At 27.1% G+C, this 22,699-nt stretch overlaps 2 protein-coding genes across 2 annotated transcripts; one reads left to right on the top strand and one right to left on the bottom strand.

The window, feature by feature from the left end:
- The first annotated feature begins 3,310 nt into the window (after positions 1–3,310).
- On the top strand, positions 3,311–5,922 carry LOC109797880 (serine carboxypeptidase-like 45). The gene is made up of 9 exons (XM_020358035.3): positions 3,311–3,623; positions 3,746–3,850; positions 3,950–4,138; positions 4,211–4,281; positions 4,370–4,651; positions 4,731–4,855; positions 5,025–5,117; positions 5,232–5,349; positions 5,689–5,922. The coding sequence occupies exons 1-9, from the start codon at positions 3,365–3,367 to the stop codon at positions 5,836–5,838; spliced, it is 1,392 nt and encodes a 463-aa protein (XP_020213624.1). The 5' UTR covers positions 3,311–3,364; the 3' UTR covers positions 5,839–5,922.
- Positions 5,923–7,136: 1,214 nt separating this feature from the next.
- LOC109797461 (10 kDa chaperonin, mitochondrial) lies at positions 7,137–9,422 on the bottom strand. The gene is made up of 3 exons (XM_020357509.3): positions 9,227–9,422; positions 8,992–9,131; positions 7,137–7,393 (listed from the first exon to the last, which is right to left on the bottom strand). Exons 1-3 carry the CDS (start codon positions 9,329–9,331, stop codon positions 7,345–7,347), a joined length of 294 nt encoding a protein of 97 aa, XP_020213098.1. The 5' UTR covers positions 9,332–9,422; the 3' UTR covers positions 7,137–7,344.
- Positions 9,423–22,699: the final 13,277 nt, after the last annotated feature.

The following is a 22,699-nucleotide window of genomic DNA, read 5'->3' as shown; positions in this document are numbered from 1 at the left end:
AAAGAAAAAAAAAATGAAAGTGTGAGAATAAAGAAAAAGAGTGTAAGAATAAGATAGACATAGCTTTAGAAGGAGAGAAATCGACCTGATTAGTGGACAAATTCAACCCATGGCCCATGCAATGCAACATCCCGTTTTCTCTTTGGAGCCTAACCCTATGGGTACTCCTAAGTCCTACCAGCACCAATACAATTTTTCACAAAACTATTAATTGATTGAAATTTCATGCTCATGAATTCTATCCATCATAATAATCATGAAATTCCTCTCATACTTTAAAACGAGATGTAAAACAGTATTGATAAATAAAAGGAAATATTCAAAATCCAAGGTTTAGATTGGTTGGTATTGTGTAAATTGTTGAAAACTTTAATATTAAAAGGATGTATTGGATTGAGATTTTAAAAGATAATTTAAATATAATTTTTTTAAAAGTTTTAATGAATTTTAGGAGAGTATTGAATTAGGATTCTAATAAATTTTAAAATATTATTTTTATTATAAAAATATTATAGTATTCGATCAATATTTTTTTAATATAAAAAGTTATATAATATTCAATTAAGATAATTAGAATTTTTTTAAGAATCTGTCAAAATTTGGTCGTATTTAATTAAGATAATCATAATTTTTTTAAGAGTCCATTAAAATTTAGTAGTATTCAATTAAAACTTTTTTTTATTTAAAAAAAGTTTCTTGATATTTAAAAATATAGATATTTTAATGAATTATTTTAAATACTAAATTTTTTTTAGTATAATTTACATGTGATTCACTCTTCAAATAATCTCACCAAAACCTTTGAGATTTCATATGACTTTTTTCTCTCTTAAATATTTTCTCTCACATTTTTTACTTCTCTCTCATGACTTTGTAAGAATGTCATGACTTTTAAAAAAAATTACAATATTTTGTAATTCAAATTTTAATAAATTTTGGTAGATTTATATTATAAGATTTTAAAGGAGTATGTGGATTTCACAAAAAAAAAAAATAGATTTGCAATATTACAAAATTAATATAAAAAAATATAACATAAATAAGAAAGAAAAGTCAAACTAACATAAATTTTCTATTTTTTTTTGTCAAATAATTGATTTTAATATCTCTTAGCTAACCTTTAACATTTTGACAATTTGACATGTTCTTCTTCATGCACTTGAGTTTGAATAATATGTTTAAAATTATGGTTTTCATTAATTGATAATATTAAAAATGAAGATTTATTCACTAATTGAATTGAAAATTTATTAGAACGATATTTTTTAAGAAAGAAGTTATGTAATGCTATATAATAATACAAGTTCAGCTTGTATCGAGGCTCTTACTTAAAAATTGTGAAATGTGATTTTAAAATACTAAATATCCTCTCGGTCATATTTCTCACAAAAATTAAAAACTTCATTTTCCTTTTAAGGGTCATTACCATGACCTACAAAGTCTTTTTAATATATGCTTCAAAAAATTTATATTTTAATATTAAATTTTATTAAAATTAAATTAAATTTTAATAATTTAAAAAACTTAACAATAGATAATATTTAATAATATAAAAATCATTTTAAATATTTAATAATTAAAAAATATTAATAAGTTATACATCAATTGATAAATAAAAAAAAAAGATAAGAGAAGAAAAAGAAGAGAGAAATGAGAGAGGTGATAAAGAAAGAAAAAGAAAAGAGATGAGAAGAAAGACAAAGAGAAAGAGAAGCAAGAAAAGTGTGTGTGTGTGTGTGAGAGAGAGAGAGAGAAGGGGAGAAAAAAAAGAGAGGAGAAAATGAGATAGAGAAGAAAAGAAGAGAGAGAAACAAGAATGATGAGAGGGAAAGAGAGAGAAAAATATATGAGAGAGAAGTAAGAAAGGTAAGAGAAAATATTTAAAAGAGTGAAAAAAGAAAGAAAGAATAGAAATAGAAAAAAAAAATCATGCAAAATCTCAAAGTTTTTTGTGAAATTATTTAATGTGTGGAATACGTGTAAATTATACTAAAAAGTTCACAAAATCCAATATTCAAAATGATCCATTAAAATTTTTATATTTTTAAATACTAATAAACTTTTTTTTAAGTAAAAAAAATCTTAATTAAATACTACCAGATCTTGATATACTATTAATTTTATTATTATTATTTTCATTGAATACCATCATATTTTAAGAAAATTAAAATTATCTTATTAAATATTACATAATTATTTTATATTAAAAATGTCATGATTGAAATTAAACATCACAAGACTTTTTTACAATAAGAAATATTTTAAAATTTATTAAAATCCTAATCTAAAACACTCCACTAAATTTAATTATAATGGATAATAAAAATATTCAAAACACAAAAAACACGCATGTTCTAGAAACAAAAGAAGAAGAAAAATCTACAAATTCTTTCGAGCATAAAGTTTTAAACGCGAGTAGACAATGAGAAACCGACATTATGTTGTTCACAGAAAAAAAAAATGCTTCCTAATGTTTTTTTCTTTTCCTTCTTTTTTATGAATCTTTGTTCTTCCTAAAGTTTACCATACTTGCACGTATTTGCTGTTGGTCTTTAACATATGTTTATGTGTATGACTTCTTTAGGTCTGTGAAGGCAAGAGTCTACGCGAAAACAACTTAAGTAGCTCTCTTTCATGCAGTTTTTGCTGATTTGAATATCTGAGTCTTTTCTTTCTTGGGCAAATTTTAATTATATATACATGCAATGGACCATGAGTTTGCTTACTTAATTACAACCTGTAAAGGATGGACTATTCTAACAAATTGTCAATAAACAAGCGAATGGGCCAAAACAAAATCCAAAAATGTATTAGCCCACAGCCCCCACATACACAACCCTACAGGTATCTATCAAATAAAACGAATAATGCAAAAGTCATGTCAACAGTTATACATAGATATATAATTAATTGAAAGACACCATAAAGAAATGAGTGTGTTTGAATATCTATTATAACACATTCCAATACATCTAAATGAAAAAGTATGTCTTTAAGTAGATTAAAATCGACAGTGGTGAAATGCAAAAACCAAACATGCACTTGTTTTGGTGTACTTATACTAAATTCTAATTTTTTAATTTAAATTGCAGTGATTTGCCTAACGCATTTTTATTCCTCTTTTAAAGTCAATCATAGAGTGCATCCACACATGAAAAAACAACAAAAGCGATGGAAACACCATATAACCCAAATTCTCAAGGCAGGCAGGTAAACAACTTGTTCCAAAAATGTAAACATAGGTGTAACCGCCACCATTTGTTTCAGGTGTGGACTACAAACATTATATTAATAAGCCCAATGACTCATTCCTTATTTGTTATAATCCCTTGCATTTCACCAATTAAACCAACCACATCTGCATATGACCATGACCATGTTACCACATTCATTTACTATGATTGCAACAATAATTATTGCTCTTGCACAAACACTTGTAGGGGTGAGTTCACTTCCTGAAGCTGATAAAATAAGCAATTTGCCGGGGCAGCCAAAGGTCAAATTTCAGCAATATTCAGGTTACATTACTGTGGATGACCAACATCAGAGAGCTTTGTTTTATTACTTTGTTCAAGCAGAAAAACACCCTACTTCCAAGCCATTAGTCCTTTGGTTGAACGGAGGTATATATATCTTGTTATTCATAATATACATGATTTTGTTCATTGCTTTATTTTGACATAGGCATAAACCTTTTAGACTAATCATAGCAATTAAGGTGCTTTCTTGGATTTGACATATGAAGGTCCTGGTTGTTCATCCATTGGCGTTGGAGCTTTAGTTGAACATGGCCCTTTCAAACCGGGTGACAATAATGTTCTTGTGAAAAATCATTATAGTTGGAACAAAGGTGAACCAACAACTTTGTAAATCCAATTCTTTGTTTTTATAAGGGTCAAAATATCAAATATGCTCTTTCTTTTAAAACAAAATTTGCTAATTTTTCCAGTGGCAAATGTGCTATACTTGGAATCACCGGCTGGTGTTGGATTCTCCTACTCTAGCAATACATCTTTCTATACCTTAGTGACAGATGAAATTACAGCTAGGGATAATCTTGTTTTCCTGCAGCGCTGGTTCACCGAATTCCCTGAGTACTCAAATAACGACTTCTTCATTACAGGGGAGAGCTACGCAGGTACTTGAAATAAATTAATATGTTCATTTTGAAACTGCAATAAGGTAAAAGTAAGACAAACTTGTTTTGCAGGTCACTATGTTCCACAACTTGCACAACTTATTGTTCAATCCAAGGCCAACTTCAATCTCAAAGGGATAGCAGTGAGTACAGATGGGAAATTTGGAATAACTATATAAGTTAAAGAAATCATTTAGAATAAAGTGTTGATATATATGTCAATATTTGCAGATAGGGAATCCTCTTATGGAATTTGATACTGACTTGAACTCCAAAGCTGAATTCTTTTGGTCACACGGACTTATTTCAGATTCAACTTATGATCTCTTTACCAGAGTTTGCAACTACTCTACAATTAGGAGACAAATGATACATGGGAATGTTAGTGACATTTGTGCAAATATAACTAAACTGGTTTTTACTGAGGTTAGCGACTATGTAGACCAATATGATGTCACTCTAGATGTGTGTTTGTCGTCGGCAAATCAACAGTCCTATGTGCTGAATCAAATGGTATGCTTTACCTGTTATCAGCATAGCCACCTTAACTATTTTGATTGTTTTTTCTCTCAGTTGTTGTTCTATGATGTAGCAAGAGACACGTAAGATAGATGTTTGTGTGGACGACAAAGCAATCACATACTTAAACAGAAAAGATGTGCAGCAAGCTCTCCATGCCAAGCTTGTTGGAGTCTCCAACTGGTCAACTTGCAGCAGGTAAGTATTATTTATTGCTTCAAATATGAGTGCATTTAGATATATACAAGTTTTTCCATCTTATTTTACGGTCCTTTATTCATCAATCATCAAATTAATTTCCTAGTTTAGCAACTCTCTTTTAGACCTGTACATGCTTTCTGTTAAGACTAACTACCTTGTGTCACAGGGTTCTCCATTATGACCGTCGGAATCTAGAGGTACCAACAATTTCTATTCTTGGGTCACTTGTTAATTCCAGCATCAGGGTTCTGGTATACAGGTAAGCCAATTTATTGAATCATCTAAATTTGCTTACCTAACCCCATTACCTACCTACCATCATTCATCAATGCATAACATTTTTTAAGCAAAGAAAGTCATTTTCTATGTGCAGTGGAGATCAAGATTCAGTTATTCCATTGCTGGGAACGCGATCTTTGGTGAATGGATTAGCTAAGGAACTTGGACTGAATACAACAGTGGCCTATAGAGCCTGGTTTGAAGGAAAACAGGTTAATACTTGTAAATTATTATGCAATGTATAACATCTTGAACAACGTTTTATATCAATCTAACCATTGGTTTTGGTTGAAAACTCTACAAAATTTTATATAACTGAAAACTTCTATAAAATTTCTGAATCATCTAAATTTTGATATACATAATCTTCAAGATAATATAATATGATTAACTGGATGGATTAATAAAAAATTAACTTTAGTCGTAAAAAGTAAATAAAAGTATTATTTTATCAAAAAAATTGACAACTAATGTTATTAAAGGTGTCATTAAAAAAATTCAGTACATCTAAGCACTGTCATTTAACTCAACCATGATTTTGTATATTTCAGGTAGCAGGATGGACACAAGTATATGGGGATATCTTATCATATGCCACCATTAGAGGAGCATCTCATGAAGCTCCCTTTACTCAACCACAGAGATCACTCGGGCTACTTAAAGCCTTTTTGGAAGGAAAGCCATTACCAAGTATTGTATAAAATAAGAACAGCTTTAATTACAAATTCCTTTTACCGCAATAAGTATAAATCCTAATAGAGTTCTCACGAAATTGGTTACTGCTATTGGATCGCCTTTTAATTGTTTTTTTAGTGCTTTTTATCTTTCTGTATTTTGTTTTCTTTCCCATGAGTTACAAGAGCACAAATTGAAAGTAAGCATAAGCAATAGCCATGTATAATCCATTGAAACGAATGAACTCAACAGATTGTAATCTATAAACTGATTGGGGATATTTTTAAACTGAAATTATTATTTTAGTACAATTAGTGAAAATGAAATTTGAAGCTATAACTTTATGAAATGTATCCATTTCCCTCACCACTAACTCAATGTCAATGACTTATTTCTTAACTGATTTAATCTAAATTGAATGGAATGGAAATTAAATTTAAAACTAAGATTGGATGGGAAAATTAAAAAAAAAAATGATGAGATATATAATTCCCCCTCTTAAACAGAAAATGGCAGAAAGCTAAGAAATGCGATAGAGGTCTGAACTGAAGAGAAAATTCATTTAAATCTAATGGACTACAAATGATATATAAAAATAAATCAAATTATATATATATATATATATATATATATATATATATATATATATATATATATATATATATATATATAGTGTTTACATTTTAGTTTGACTCAGTTTATAGAAAATTAGCACACAAGCCAAACAAAAAAAAGTTCTTGAATTTATTTAAATATAATATTAAACCCCATCATCTACAGCATACTGACCTTTTACTATTCTATTTTGTTCAGATTGATTGTTTTTAACAAAACTAATTATTTAAATCATAATCAAAGCAACAAAGTAACGAGTTAACACCACAGAGATAGAAAGTAAATGCATTATCATTTATCAATATATAGTCAACTAAAATGGAATAAATACAAGCAGTGAACCTAATGTAGAAACCTTTATTATTTTTTATTTGCCAGCCAGTGTATTTGGGTTCTCATCCACACACCTCAAGTGTGGATCATAGACGCAACTATTTGTTGCTTCTGACACAATTTGACGTGAAAATTTAGCCCAATGCAGATAGCCAGTTAGAATCCAAACAAACACTACATGATGCAGTTTTAATTTCTCGACTTCAAGCAACACGGAAATAACAACCAAGAAATTAATATGACGTGCATTGATGAATATTGTTTAAGTTCTGAACATTGTCAAACAAGAATGAAATCGCTACTTTCTTGATTGTGCTCGAACTTGGATTATAGGGTCCCAAATAAAATAAAATAAAATAAAGTCAAAACAGAACTATAAAATGTAAGGCAAAAAATTTAATAACTAACAAAGTACATTCCCAATTGTTGCACAAAATGACATTCTTGGTCAACCAAAAAAGCAACGAAATGTTTTGTTCCGCTACCAAACGTAGACTTAGACATACATAAAAATCAGAACAGAAAGAAATTGCTCAAATGTAGCAGATAAATTGCTACACCAAGGTCCAGCAATGATTTTGACATCAGTCATGCAGTGTCCCCAGTATATCGTCGTCTCTATACAGATGATACCTACACAAAAGCATCTATTAGCCAAGCCTTGAGAAATAGATAGCAGCTATTGCGACTAGGATGACAACCAACTAACTAATCCGTCCCATACCACCCCCCAATATAATAATTCATTTACATAGCCAACCATATAGTTGTTTGTGGGTATACTGTATTTGTGTACATTTGGATGTGTTGATATAATTGATTTAGAATTAATGTGAATTTACATAATTCATTTTGAGTAAATATAAGTAAAAAATAACGTGATATTTGTTTGGATGACAAAAGATATGGACTTGATTTTCATATTGAATGTTGTTTAGAAACTTGATAATAAAATTGATTTTGAAAATATAATTATAAATTTTGGTAAATAAAACTTCAAAATTGATTTTGTTTAATGAAGAAATTACTAATAGTTATTTCTAAGTGGATGTGAATTTAGACAGCTTAAAATCAATTTTACTAATATCTAAACATGCAAAAAACATGATTCTGATCATTTTGGATGTAAAGAAATTGATTCCAGACATTTTAGAAATTAAAACCAAACATACCCTACGTCAACATGAAAGGTAGCACAAGAAAAGAGGGGAAATTAATTGTTGGCTATGAGAAGTGAAGAAAAAACCTTCAGTTCAACATCGATGAAATATTTCCAGAACTAGAACTAGCAAAATCCTCAAACCTTGATCTTGATATTTTGTCTGCTAACTTGCCACACTCAAATCCCACTGTTTTGAGAGGGTTTGAGAAAGCCAAATTTACAGATAAAAAAATCAAGATACTCCCTATCCTCGTCCCCTGAAACTAATTTTGGATAGTGACTGACAGTGGATTTTGGTCAAAGCGTAAATATTGATGCACCAGTAGAAAAACACTTCCTCCCAAATCAACCATAGTAATATCATTTGTTCATCATGAGACTTCTTCTCCTAACATTGAGAAAAATATCTAATTTTTAACACCTTGCTGATTCAAATTATACATTCTTAATTGTCAATACCACAACACATAGATTAGGATAAACTCAACATCTGGTACACAAGAATCAGGTAACAACAAGCAACAAAATTTATTGAATGAAATGCTTAGTTTTTTATACTAATGTTTTACTTCATTAGAACTAAGAAACTATTGAAAAGCTAAATTAACAGCTTCAGCTTAGAAGCTCTATATCCAGGCACAGACATAAGAAACATAAATGAATAATGTAGATTTAAAAAATAAATACACAATATATGAGCTATCTACAAAGCAATTATAAATTCTAAATAATGGACAATATATCAAGCATATAATTTCCTTCTTCAATAAGGGTCAGTCTTGTTTTAATGATTCACAAAAAAGACAGTCTCCAATAGCGTTTAGCCATGAAGGGATCAACTTTGTAACAAGTAAATCTTCTAGGCATCATATAGGCAACGCTATCGAAGTTCAAGTGCTTCCATCTAATGAAACCATTTTCTTACAAAAATAAAGGACCTCAAGAATAATTCTAGACTAGCCCATTTAAACATCCATACTTACCACATTAAACTTCAGGATCAACTTGAAGAGAATGAGGGTAAAAAAATAAAGTAATAAATAAAACATGATAAAAAGCATAGACATACTCTTTGTTCTCAAGCTTGACCTCAGTTCCCCCATATTCAGGCAGAAGAACAGTGTCGCCTTCCTTTACACTCACAGGAATTAGCGTCCCATCCTTATTGTGAAGGCCAGGGCCAACAGCAATAACTTTTCCGGAATTCAGCTAAAACAAAACATGTTAAAATACATCAACTCGGTAAATGAACTTCAACAAACCATATCAAGAAGACAAGGTGAAATTGAAATGGGAGAATAAACCTTGGTAGATTTCTCGGGTAACAAAATTCCAGCGTTGGTCTTGGATGGAGGCACGATTTTCTCCACCAAAACTCGATTGAAGAGTGGAATCAAACGCTTCGCCATTTGTAACACCGACACCGAGCTTCTTTTTGAGAAGTATGAGGTCGCTTGTTAGGGTTTTACAAAGGGTTTATGTTTATGTTTATGTTTATGTTCTACTTTAAATTTTTATTTTTGTTTAAATAAGGTGTTCTAGAATCTTCGCTCGGTGCCCTTCTTTTATTTTTAATTTTATTATGCTCCATGTTATGCTATCTCATTGAATCAGTTGATCAAACCAAAACCAAAACTTCCATCTAAGAAAAAATATATATCTTATGATTCGGTTTGCTCTACGTCCATCCACCAATCTACTTAATTTTCTTTTAAAAAAATTATACTTTAATATAAATTTTAATTTAAAATAAATTCCAATCTAAAATAATCTCTTATCTAAAATAAAAAATTTCAAACTAAGTGTCATATATACATTCAACTTAATTAAAAATATATACAACTTTAAATAATAATAAAAAAAAATGTCATTAAAGTAATTGTCCATTAATATTAAATTTTATTAGATTTAAATAGATAAACCTATAAAAATTTAATGTTATTTAACATCAATTTTATCTTCCTCTAAAAAATTGACACCTTATTAAAGTAATATATATATATATATATATATATATATATATATATATATATATATAATAATAATAATAATAATAATAATAATAATAATAAATGATTAAGTGAATCATTGGTAGGTTGGGTTGATTAAAGGTTAAGTCAATTAAGTGACCCATCATGAGTTCAATTCGAGTGAATCAAGTAGAAAGTAGACCGGATTAAATTTTTGGATCAATTAGGAGTTTTTGGTTTTTTTTTGCCTAACTTGACCTATTTTTAAGGTGGGTCACGTTAGTCCACAAAATTAAAACCTTTTTAACTGTTCTAATTTTTAGTTTTATTTAAATACACTAAAAATATATTTAAATGTAGTTTTATTTAATATACTTGTACTATTTAGTGAAATTAAAAAAAAACTTATATTATTAACTTATTGTAATTAAATTTCTTATTTTTATATTTAAAAAATATTTGTAAAATTTTTTTTTATCCATGAAATGATGAAAATCAAATTCAATACTAAAAGAATTTAAATCAAATCATGTATTATGTTTAGTTAATTAGGTTAGACTCCATTAATTCTTAAACATATTTTTAAAGCTATATTGTAATTTTTAGTAAAGTGTTAAGATAAATAAAATCTTATAATAATAATTTTCATTTTAAAAGATAAAGTTGCGAAATGACAAACTTAAGAATAACATTCATAATTTTAATGTATTTTCTACAATGAAATTTTAATTAATTCATTTAGAACAATTTTTTTTAACACATTATTAACACCATTCACTTTCATATTTAACCTTTATCCCTTAGTCAAAACAAAATCAAATATCATATATTAATTTAAATTAACATAATAAACTATCAAATAATTTTTAAATATTACAGAAATAATGAAATTAATATATTTATTAATAATTTTTAATTTAATAACAAAATTATTAAAATTTAATATAAATTATGAATTATTAAATTAAATAATTTTATCGAGAGTTATTTTTGATAAAATTTTATATATATATTGAAATACAATTATGTAATTTTATGGAGAGTTAGTTTTGATAAAGTTATATGTGTGAAATATAATCCTGTTATTTTTCTTTGTTATAAAATTGTTTTATGACCTAATATCAAAAAGATGATAGTTGTATTACTTTGTTTTACATTTATCCAATATCAATGAGTTTTTTTTTTTTTTGTTTTTTTACAATATATCAATGAGTGTTGAGTGAAAGGAGAAAGTTCTCCTTCTTTTAAGCATGGTTGAACGTAAAAGACTATTTGTGATGATTAAAAATTAAAATATACAAACTATCGATAAGGTGATAAAGAACCAAATTGAAAATTGACTCCACCATCTACCAATTTTCAACAAATTATGGATTCATTCTATAGTTATCATTTCTGTAATTAATTTTCGTCTCAAAGAGAAAAAATTTCCCTCCACAAGTTTAAAAGTATCCTAGTTTTTTTTTGTCTTTTTTTTTTTTTTCTGAGTTGGGATTTGCCATGTTGAATCAAATTGAGCTAGTATAGGTTAATCATGCCGATGCTAAAAACCTATACCAATCAATGTTCTTTGGGGAAGCCCATTTTTGCAAAAGCTTGAATAGTCTTCCATCGTAAAGCAACATAAACGAGCTTTTCATTGCAGGCCCACAAGACCATTGGGAAGCCCATTTTTGTTGGCCGTTTTCTAACTCAATAAAAAAGTGTAATGTACTAATGTTGGTGTAAAAAAAAAGAGAGCAATGTTTATTTATATTATAATTTGACTTTTAATTTAAATTTTCATTCCTTCAAAAAAAATATTTATTTATTTTCATTTTATCCGCACTAGATTGCAGGTTAGTGGGTTAACACACGGAGCTAAATCAAAATATTTAAAATCTAGAGAAAATTTAAAATTTCTAAAAATAACTGAAAACTATAAAAATGTTAAAAATGAAGAACTACTAACAATTAACAAACATGAAATGATCTCAAGTTCTAACTAAATAGTAACTATCAAATATCAAATATAAGACTTAGAAGCTAAAAAGATCTTAATTTTTAATGAACATTTAATATGTTTATTTAGAAAATATATGTTATACAAGTTAAGCCAATTAGTTCGTAAATTCGTAGATCAAACCTATTGAACTATTAGACTAAACAAGTCAACCATATATGTATGATTAACTCTCGTAAGACTCAGGTTCACGTGGACCGAGTTAAATGAGTAAGCTCATAAACCGCAACCTGTAATAATATATTTTGGTAAGAATTAAAGAAATATGGATAAGAAAGAAAGAAAGAAATAGAATAATTTAAAAATGCTTGATTTAAGAAAAATGTGGAGGAAAAAAAAGAGGAAACAGAGAAATTAAAAAAAACATTTTTAATCATTTTTTTTACAATCAATTTTGATTTGATTAAAATCGGTTTCTATTCATCGGTAATTGGTTGTGATTTTTTAAAATCAATTTTTATACTCTGTAGCTGTTTTTAAATCATAATCATTTAAGGAAAACACTCATTTTCGGCCAAAGGTTAAAGAAAAAAAATCCATATTTATCTCTCTCTATCTTTCTTTCTTTCTCTTTTTCTCTATATATATATATATCAATATAGATAAATCCAATATTCATAATATAATAATAATATATAGAATAAAAAAATTTCAATTGTCAAAAAATTAAAAAATGTCAATATTATGCAACTCATAATAATAAAAAATTGTCACAAAATGTGTGAGAAATGTTTCCATTTCTAGATAATTCAGAATGTAAAAATAAGATAGTGAATTATACTCACATTCGTGACACTTCTATAGTTTTTTTAGAGATTATATTTAATACTCTTCTGTTGTGTAGGCCTACTCGGAAATATTTTAAAAGTTTAAAATATGTTATATTTGCACTTGGACTTTTTTTGAAATTGTATTAAATATCCTTTATTATTTTGTCATACAATAAGATATCTTAAAAGTTGAAACAATGTTACACTTATAAACTTGTGTAATTATATATTTTTTTTTCAAGATTTCACTTAATACCCCTATTTTGTAAAGATATTTCTTAAAAAAACACTTAATTTAACCACATAAAATAAATATCCTATGTTTTATACGTAAATAACCAATATCCTATAAACCTCTTTTTTTACATATATTTTTACTCAACACCCTTACTACATATATATTATTGGTTATTTACCTTCCACTAAAATATACGTAAAAATTAACTCACCTAATTTTTTTTGTAAAAAAGAAATGTGTAAAAATTAAAGGATATTGATTAGAGTATGTTGTTGACTATTGACTAAAATAATACATATTTTTATAAAATAATTAAAAAATCCAAAGCTATAGTTGAAAGAAAAAAATTAATATTACTTTAAAATATGAAGATGATAGATAAAAAGGAAAAAGAAAAATCCAAACTATGACACTTAAGAAGAAATGGAAGGAGTATCATCAAATTTCGTAGGATATCAGACTCACTATTAATTTAATCACATAAAATAAAGTTGACTAGTAATAAATAATTAATATAATTATTTTATAATATTAACTTAAATTAATTATTCATCAAAGTATATTAAGAAATGAGAGAACAAGATTGATGTTTCCGCTTTCCAAAGGCATTTTACCTGATCATATATAAATACAATGCAAATAATATTTACACTAATTAGTAATTACCTGTTAGTTAAAATGTCTGCTATGTAATGACCATGTATACCTTCAACCTAATTGATGAGAGGAAACCATGTTTAAAAACCTTAATAATGATTCAGAAAGACAAATCAAAGGACGAAAAAGAAACCCAGAGAAAAGTGGAGGAGGAATGAATCACAGACAGGTTGGCTATAATCATAGTTGATTTGACCACCTTAAACCTAACTAATTTTCATTAATATAAGTTTTATGACGATTCTCATCGATCATAACATCTTGGCCTCAATCATGTTGTTTCATATGTTAGTGGTTGCTGCGTTATGCAGGACGAGTAAACAGTAAAACGATTACGTGTATATATATCTTGTTAGAAATTTTATTTTCATAAACAGAATCAGGTTTTCTACTTAAATTATAGACCTTGAGAATTAGGAAATTGAATTCGTTAAGGGTAAAAGAGAAAAGGTTCCCTGGCTTATATACACAAATACAAAGCAATCCAAGATCTTTTAGAGAAGCTGCATTAATCAAAATACACTTGGTTGTTACAGTTCATACAATTTATAAAAGAGAAAAGGTTCCCTGGCTTACAGAATATGTGCATAATCATGTTTCCACTTTCACCTTGAATTAGCAATCTTATACCCAATCAGTTATGTAATGCCAAGCAAGCAATGAATCTAAAGGCACAGATTGAATTTCTTTAGGCAAGAATTTGCATCATTTGAGAAAGATATAACAAATAAATGTGGTGTTGGTAGCTTGGCAAAGTTAGAATAAATTTGGTAAAAAAGCAGGCAACATGGGGTCTTTAAGCATGATTAGTGATTAATAAAGAAGAATGTTGGGCAATTAATGTAGCAGTTATGTTCCAATGATGGTATGAGGGCCAAAGGGGCATGGGTTTGACTGGTGCAACAGAGCTAAAAAGTAAAATGGTAACACCAAAAAGTGGGAAATTCTAGTTGCTTGCGGAGCAAAGAATTCTTTTTTCTAATCATATCGTTTGTACTCATAACGACATTCCCCATCTTTGCATTTCATCTTTGCTTCACTCAATAGCCTTTCCCAATCCCCATCTTTTAGCTCATCAAAACCCCCCTCTTAGCTAGCACCCAAAACCAAACACCAACGCAGGAAAACCATGTTGCTTAATCACATGTGCAAATCCCATCCATGGATCCAACAATTAATGAATTCACGTTCGCTATGTAAAACTTACAACATAACTTCAATTTTGTCGTAAAAATCAAGTTTATAATAAGAGCACACCATATGTTTATTCAAACACTTTTAAATTATATTCAAACCGACTCTTAATGTATATACAATATTAGTGGTGTCTCAAATATCGATGTTTGTTTTTAGTATTTTAGAGAGCAATATATTGCATATCATAGGGTAGAGCATATATTGAATATTTGAAGTCAGGAACATAATTTATTAGTCTTTGACAAATAAAAACTAGCAGCATGCAGTTTCACTTTCTTTTTTTCTTTACCCTTGCATTATGATTCCACTCTTCTATAGAATGTAGGGAGCATATCATGACATTTCAGCTTTGATTTTCACACACGAAGCCTGAAAACCTCATTCTATAAACTTTTTGTAGCTCCTCCTCTCCACTTGCTACACACGAAACCACTGATAAATTTGTTGTGACTCTCTTTATCTGATCCATTCCACGTACGCGCACACACACATAATTAACATGATGGGATCACATATCAACTTCTAATGGAAGCTTGTATAAGGTGATGATGAAAGGGGAGAAAGAACACATGCAACTTTCTAGTATATATATTTTAGGGGAGAAAAATATCTATAAAACTTTATGTTTTCACATTACTCCATTTACATTGTCTCTTATAAATATACCTCTTTTACATTATTCCAGTGCATATGATGATGGATGATGGACCCTCTGCGAAAGAATTAAAACGCCTTGTGCACGGCTGAATGGTGTAATTCTTCGACCATGGAAATTGCGTACAAACTTACATTTTAGCAAGAGATCATTTCTGAAAATTTCAAATTATTTTATAAATCTTATCAGACAAGTGATGATATTTTAATACAAATAGAATCATATTTATTTGGTTTTAGAATTTTCTTTCTTGTTTAACTCTTTCTCACGTGCTTGTGTGAGGTGAAAAGTGAAAGCATATGTTGATATTGATCTTATTCATAGTTATTTTTGTTATCACCTATTTCACTATTTATCTATTTATAATATATCCTGCGGTCGTTTTTATAAGAAAATATTGAGTTTATTATTTGTCTTAATTATAAAAAAAATATATGGATATATTTTTATGTATTAATTATTAAATTCATTTTATTATTTTATGTTATTCTGAAGTTTATATTAACGAAATTTATATTCACGTAAACATCATTAGATTCGATCTTCTCAATTTGTACCAAAAAAATTAATAATTAAGCTTAAATGGCTAATTATTAGAGTTTTTTGTTTTTTTTTTTTTTTTGCGTTGATGGACACTTACGGGTGTAAAAAGTCACGACATTGAAATTATGAGTGATTAAGTCATTAAATATATAAATCATCACTTAAATTATTTAATTTTATGAATATATATATATATATATATATATATATACGATATTATTAATTAAAGTTTACGGATTTAACTATTTTTAATCGGTTTAAATTATATATTTCTTGTGAAAAAATACTTGAGGAATATAATATTAAATTTGAGGTTATAGCATTGATAACTCAACCTTTTTATTAGTGTCATTTTTATCACATAAGTAATTTAGCTTATATGTCGCATCTAATTTTCGTTCTCTTTATCATCTTCCTACCTAATTTAATATCTTTCATTATACATGAAACACATTAGTAAATTTTGCTAACAACTTGCATTCTTAACCGTTTATAGAGCTACGCTGAATATCACACAAAAAGATGGAGCTAGGCTCAATATCCCTGAAAATAGAAAATACTGTTATTCAATTGCACATATTATTACCAACTAAGCAAACTAAGCAATTTCCATGTATGCTTACTTTATACTACAAAATTGTTGCGAGAAGAAGATAGTAGCACTTTTTTTATTTTATTTTTTATATTCAAGATAAATTTCCCTTTCAGTTTTTGTTCTTTTAATTTTAAATCTCAATTTTGATTTTTTTTTAATTATGTAATTTTTGTTCTCTAATTTTTTGCTTGATCACCCATTTGATACAATAGATATTTGAGGTTGAAAAACTCTTTTAGAATTATGGTCATGATAAAAACACTATAATAAATATAATATGAATTATTAATCACAATTTAGAGTTTCAATCTTAATGCTGACTATTTAATTAATAAATTGATATTTTAATTAAAGAATTTATAATTTTTTACTTAAGGGATTAGAGTTAAAATATTTTTGTTAGTTGATAAATTAACCTAATAATTACATGTGAGAAAATCAAAATTCAATTATCCAATCATTGAATCAAAAAATTTTAATATATAAATCAAGTCTGTAAAATTTTAAAAATTTTAAAATTATTTGATATTTTTTTTCATTTAATGCAAATCAACATATAAAGTATTTTTGTAGTTGTCTTAGTTTGAATTTATGATTAAAAACCAAAGTCTTACATGTCATTCATAGGATTTTGGTAAGCTCACTCGATCAACTTAACATATTTTATCACATCTTAACTAATTTTTATTGTCATTCATTCAATCTTCACTTCTATTCATCCTGGAACACCACAACACCACTTAGGGCACGTTTGGAAAAACGTTAGGTTAAACGTAACTCATGTTTTTTTCTAATTCATCAACATAGTTGCTTTGTCATTTGGAACATGAGAATGTGTGAAAGTTCATTTTAAAATATTGAAACGTAAAATCAAACATACTATTACACTTCTCTTTCTTGTGACTTCACCGTTTACATTTTATTTTAAAAATAAATTTATTTAAACTTATTTTAATTAATAACTCATGTTCTATATTAATATTCAATGATCTAACAATTAAATTTAAAATTTTTAATATATAAAATCAAATTTGTAAAGTTTTAAAAAAATTTAAAAACTATTTATATTCTTTTACATTAATTTAAATTAACCTATAAAATATTTTTATAATTATTTATTAATTTAAATTAATTATAAAAAGTAAAAATCAAAATCTTTCATGTCATTTATTGAACTTTGGTTAGCTCACTCAATCAATTTGGTATATTTTGTCACATCTTATATAATTTTCATCAATACTCATTCAATCTTCATTTCTATTTATCCTCCATCACGAGAACTCCACCACTTATATTTCTCCCTCTTGCGACTCCACCACTGACGACACCGGCCTGCACCAGAAATTCCTCTCCCTGCATTCACCCCAACGCTTGTGTACATATCCTATGAAACAATTGCAATGGGTTTTTCTCATCATGGACTATTTGCATAACATTGATACAAGATCAAGAGACTCTCATTCAAATCATCACATCCAAAACACTAAAATCATTATAAATATAAAATAGATGGTCACCCATGCATTACTATTATTGTTGTTTTTATTATTATACAAAAATCTTATTATTATCACTATTCCTGTCATTATTTATTTATTTATTTTATTGCTACTGCTCAGTCAAGTTTTACTTAATGGGAACTATAAAAAAAAAAATACATTATTTTTGGAAGAACTATTGTCTACAACCTTTTGAAAGAAAATGTATAAGATTAATATCAATTAAAAAAAAAGTGGAAACGAAAAAGTGAAAAAGTGAAAATTGATTTTAATAACTCAAAAAGAAAATAATCTATAGACAAACAATGAAAAAAATATTATCATTTAAATATAAATAATCGTATAAAATAAATTTATTAATTTTTATAAAAACTACTTAGAAGTCATCTATATCATAATTTGTAATTAATTGATAATATTAAATAATTTTATACTATTAATACATATTCATTAAATCCAAACTTAAAACTAAAAACTGCAGTAAACAGTAAACACGTCTAGGAATCATATGGTCTTAAGGGAAAAAATCTCTTTAACTGCTCAGATTTCCTACAATTTAGGATGCTGTAGACGACCAAATAAAATCCAGAAACCTAATTATAGGTTCGATCTGCAATTATAGAATCTATTTATTGGAGATCATATGACAAATAAATTAGGTGAATTAGAGTTATTCATGCGTCCTTTCCATGAAAGTGACAGAAGAAAGTATGTATGGCTTCGAGGAAGGTAGTATAAATTCCTCTAGATTTTCTGGAATAAATACTCATTTTATCTTTAAAATTGAAAAATGATAATCATGTTATTGGTGATATGTAATTAGTCATTGTGAATGATAAAAACAAAAACAAAAAATGTCAACCAATTAAAAGAAATTGTCACGCAGTTAGTAAAATTTTGATCGGATAAAAACAACTTGGAGGTTTGAATAAAAAAATAAAAAAAGACAAAAAAAGCCCGTATGAAAAATAAAAACCAAAGTGACTACTAAAAGTGACATTCCCATTATATAATGTTAAAATTATTTATTATTTTTTTATAACTTAATTTTCTAAACATTAAAAAATATTTGAACCATTATAATTAACCTAATTAATGGAAGAGTTTGAACACAATCAGATATATTGTTTTACTCATATAGGATCAATTTATTAGAAAAAAAAAAGTGATACTTCTTTATAATAAAAAATAAAAAAATAAAAAAGTGACCAATTTACAACAATATTTAAATATGATTTTCATTAATAAAAAATATACTAGTAAATATATTTTATGCGACAAAGAAATTTGAAAATAAATATTTACAACATTTAGACATTATATATAAACAATTATTTTTTAAATTAAAAACAAAAAAGATATTTTTTAAAATTTAATTTTAAAAGAATATAAACATATTTAAACCTAATAACAACAATAAACTAACAAATATTTATATTTATGATAAATAACCGATTGGAATATACTTTTTCTTAGCAATTTAATCTCAACTTATTAACCGAAAAAATAATTGTAAGAATATCAATTTAATGATCAATTAAGACAAATTAAAGCTTACTGAGGTTATTTATAAAAGAAATGTATGACGTGTTCTCCAATCAATTATTTTAATATATTTAATAAAAATAAGCATTAAATAGAAATAAATATATATGTTTAATATTTTAAAATAAAAGAATATTTATTTCCTTTTTGATTTAGTCAGTAAGAAAATTATAAACAGAAGTAGAAAGCTTTAAAATCATTGTTTGTAAAAGATATAGGGGGTTGATTGTTATTTTAATTTCCTTTTATTTAGGCACGTGGATTTGCAATTTAATTTCTTGGTGAGCAGTGAAGTGTAATTGGTGAGTGTTTTTTTAATATTAATTTTAGATGAGGTGATTAAGGATGACAAATATATATGTACTCACGGGTAATACTCGAACCCGTCCCGACTTTGACGGGAAATACCCGGTTTGACCGGGGTAAAACTCGATATATTAAATCGGGTATGGGTACGGGTACGGGTATGTACTTACCTGCCCCGTACCCGTCCCCGTTTCCATTTTTAATTTAATACTCACTTTCAATTTAATTTTATTAAAGAATTTTAATATTTTTTTATGTGTGATTATTTATTATAATATGAGATAAAGAAATAACCTAATTATAATTATAATATAATTAAAAAATAATTTAAAATATTATATTTTTAATAATAATAAAAAAAATTTGACGGGTAGGGGTACGGGTACGGGTATACCGATACCCGACGGGGACGGAAATGAGGATGAAAATCACATACCCAACAGATACGGATACAGAGATGGATGAGTTTGGCTCGCAAAAACAGGAATGAGTATCATGAAACCCGTACCCGCCCCGCCCCGTTTGCCATCCCTAGACGTGATGCAAGAATTAACTGTTGGATGACTTTCATATATGTCTGATCTTCCAAAATTATACTAAAGTGAGGAAGAACATAATCATATCCACTAAGAAAGTAGCCACTACATGCATTCTGAATTTCACCCCACCTCTCTTTAATACGTGCCCCACTTTTATACCCTTTTCTTCTTCTTCTTTCTTTTCAATCATCTTCTTCCTCTTTCCCTTTTCCTCCCTTCCACCCTTTTTTTTATTTATTAAAAATTACCATTAATATCACTATCTCAAACCTATATTAAATACAATCTACATTTTTTTTATTTATATATGTCGCACTGTATATCCGATAATTAGGTTTTGGGCTACTTGATCATGTCCATACCACGTCTGCACTTAAGTATAATTAATAGACATCAATTAATTAATTGTGTCACTGTGATCAACTTTTCTTAACGTAGGAGTACTGATTATGCTATTGACTAATGTATCCAATACACAAGTTTATTACTACTTTTTTGACTTAATCATATATATATGTCTTTCCTTTTCTTTTTCTTTTTTTCCTTAAAAAAAAAAAAAGAGTCTCCGATATTCAACATGCACTAATCAATTATTTGAGTTACATAAGTACACATTCTTATATGAAGTACTATATACTCATAAAAAAATATATTATATAAAAATCAATAATTAAAATGCAATCAATTTTTTGACTTTGTTGGATTAATTGTTGCTCGATCAGTAAATAAATATGGCCAATGCCATCTTTCTACTTTCTCTCTCCCCTATGTTGTCGTGGACCTTCATCCTTACCTCTAAAAGCATTCATTTTTAAGCATAAGAAATGAATAAAATTAATTTAAGATCTTTCAGGAAAAAAAATGCTAAAATAGAAATATTCGTGTAAGAAGTGTTACGAAATTAAAAAGTGATAACTCAAAGATATCTATAGCCAGTGACTAATCTCAATCTCAATGGTAGTTATAAAAATTGTATATATTCAACCATTGTTAATTAGACTTATACATGAACTAAGGTACAATGATGGTGAATCCAATATGAAGGGAGTCAAAGAAATTAACTTTCCTGCCATTGCTGACACACGTTTGTCTGCTGAAATTTCTACTCAGATAGATTAGTTTGAATTGAATATTGTGAAAAAAGGTTCTCAAAGACGTAACTTAATTCTATTTCTTCCCAACGTACATGTTTTTCGTCTTTTCTATTAGTAAAAACACGCCGAAAAGGAAAACCCCAAAAATAAAGCAAAATTAACTTCCTTTCTAAGATTGGAAGGAACCAAATTAAGAACCTTAAATCATGCCTTCGTAAGATTTACGTGTAAATTACATAGATAAGAAAAGTTACTTTTGAATCATTACACACATTTACTTTTTTTTTATTTTAAAAATTAACATTAACTATTACTTCTTCATATCAAGAAATTGAGAAAAATTATATAATTACAAGTTGGAGTAATAAATGAGAGAAATTAATTTTTTATTGAAAGAAAAATGAAAGATACATTCATATTACAAAATTACAAATTACAGATTTAATATATATATATATATATATATATATATATATTAATTCATGCAATTTTTTCAAAACTGGTTACTAAGAAAAATATATATTCGTGAGGCATGACCAATGATTAAAACAAAACAAAGTAGTATATAAACAATTAAAAAAATTGAAAATGCAAGCTTTACATTGAACTAATGAGTCACATAACAAAGTCATTATTTAAGTTTTTTTTATTGTCCACAAATATAATTTACACAATATTTCAAAACTAATAATCTATGTTTATAAGGTGTGATTTTTATTATTGGGATGCAAGTAAAAGTTTCACATCATTAAAACTAGGGGATAAACATGAGTTTATATACAGACGATTGTCTTCATTTGTAAATAAAACTTTTGAATGGTATATCGTGAAGGTTTATACCCAAAATAAATATTTTATCAACATGGAGACTTATGTATGTATGTGATAATCTTCGGTGCCCAACACTCACTAATCAAACATTATTTTAAATATTGAAGATAATCAATCATATGTATAATGTTAGAATTTAAGATGATCTATAAAAAATAATAACTTCTTCAAATTATTAAGAACCTTTGTTTCAAGGTACAATATTGTATTTCTAGGAATTTCATTCCTATGAATATTAAACTCAAGAATGTTATTCCTATGAATATGTTTGTTTGACATTATAAGTTTTAAAAAAATTATTTTTTTATTTAAAAAAAGAAAAGAAAAAATAAAATT

This window comes from Cajanus cajan, chromosome 6 (assembly GCF_000230855.2).
Source record: "Cajanus cajan strain Asha chromosome 6, NIPB_CcT2T_4, whole genome shotgun sequence".
Classification (NCBI taxonomy): Eukaryota; Viridiplantae; Streptophyta; class Magnoliopsida; order Fabales; family Fabaceae; genus Cajanus; species Cajanus cajan.
This window is presented reverse-complemented; position numbering and strand designations above follow the sequence as displayed.

Bases quoted from the DNA above. Each gene is read 5' to 3' on its own strand.
- LOC109797880 (XM_020358035.3), top strand. From the start codon at position 3,365: ATGACCATGACCATGTTACCACATTCATTTACTATGATTGCAACAATA. The intron at 3,851-3,949 runs GTGAACCAACAA...TAATTTTTCCAG, and splicing joins TCATTATAGTTGGAACAAAG to TGGCAAATGTGCTATACTTG. The intron at 4,139-4,210 runs GTACTTGAAATA...CTTGTTTTGCAG, and splicing joins TACAGGGGAGAGCTACGCAG to GTCACTATGTTCCACAACTT.
- LOC109797461 (XM_020357509.3), bottom strand. From the start codon at position 9,331: ATGGCGAAGCGTTTGATTCCACTCTTCAATCGAGTTTTGGTGGAGAAA. The intron at 9,132-9,226 runs GTTTATTCTCCC...GTTTTGTTTTAG, and splicing joins TACCCGAGAAATCTACCAAG to CTGAATTCCGGAAAAGTTAT. The intron at 7,394-8,991 runs GTATGTCTATGC...GCTTTTGTGTAG, and splicing joins GTCAAGCTTGAGAACAAAGA to GTATCATCTGTATAGAGACG.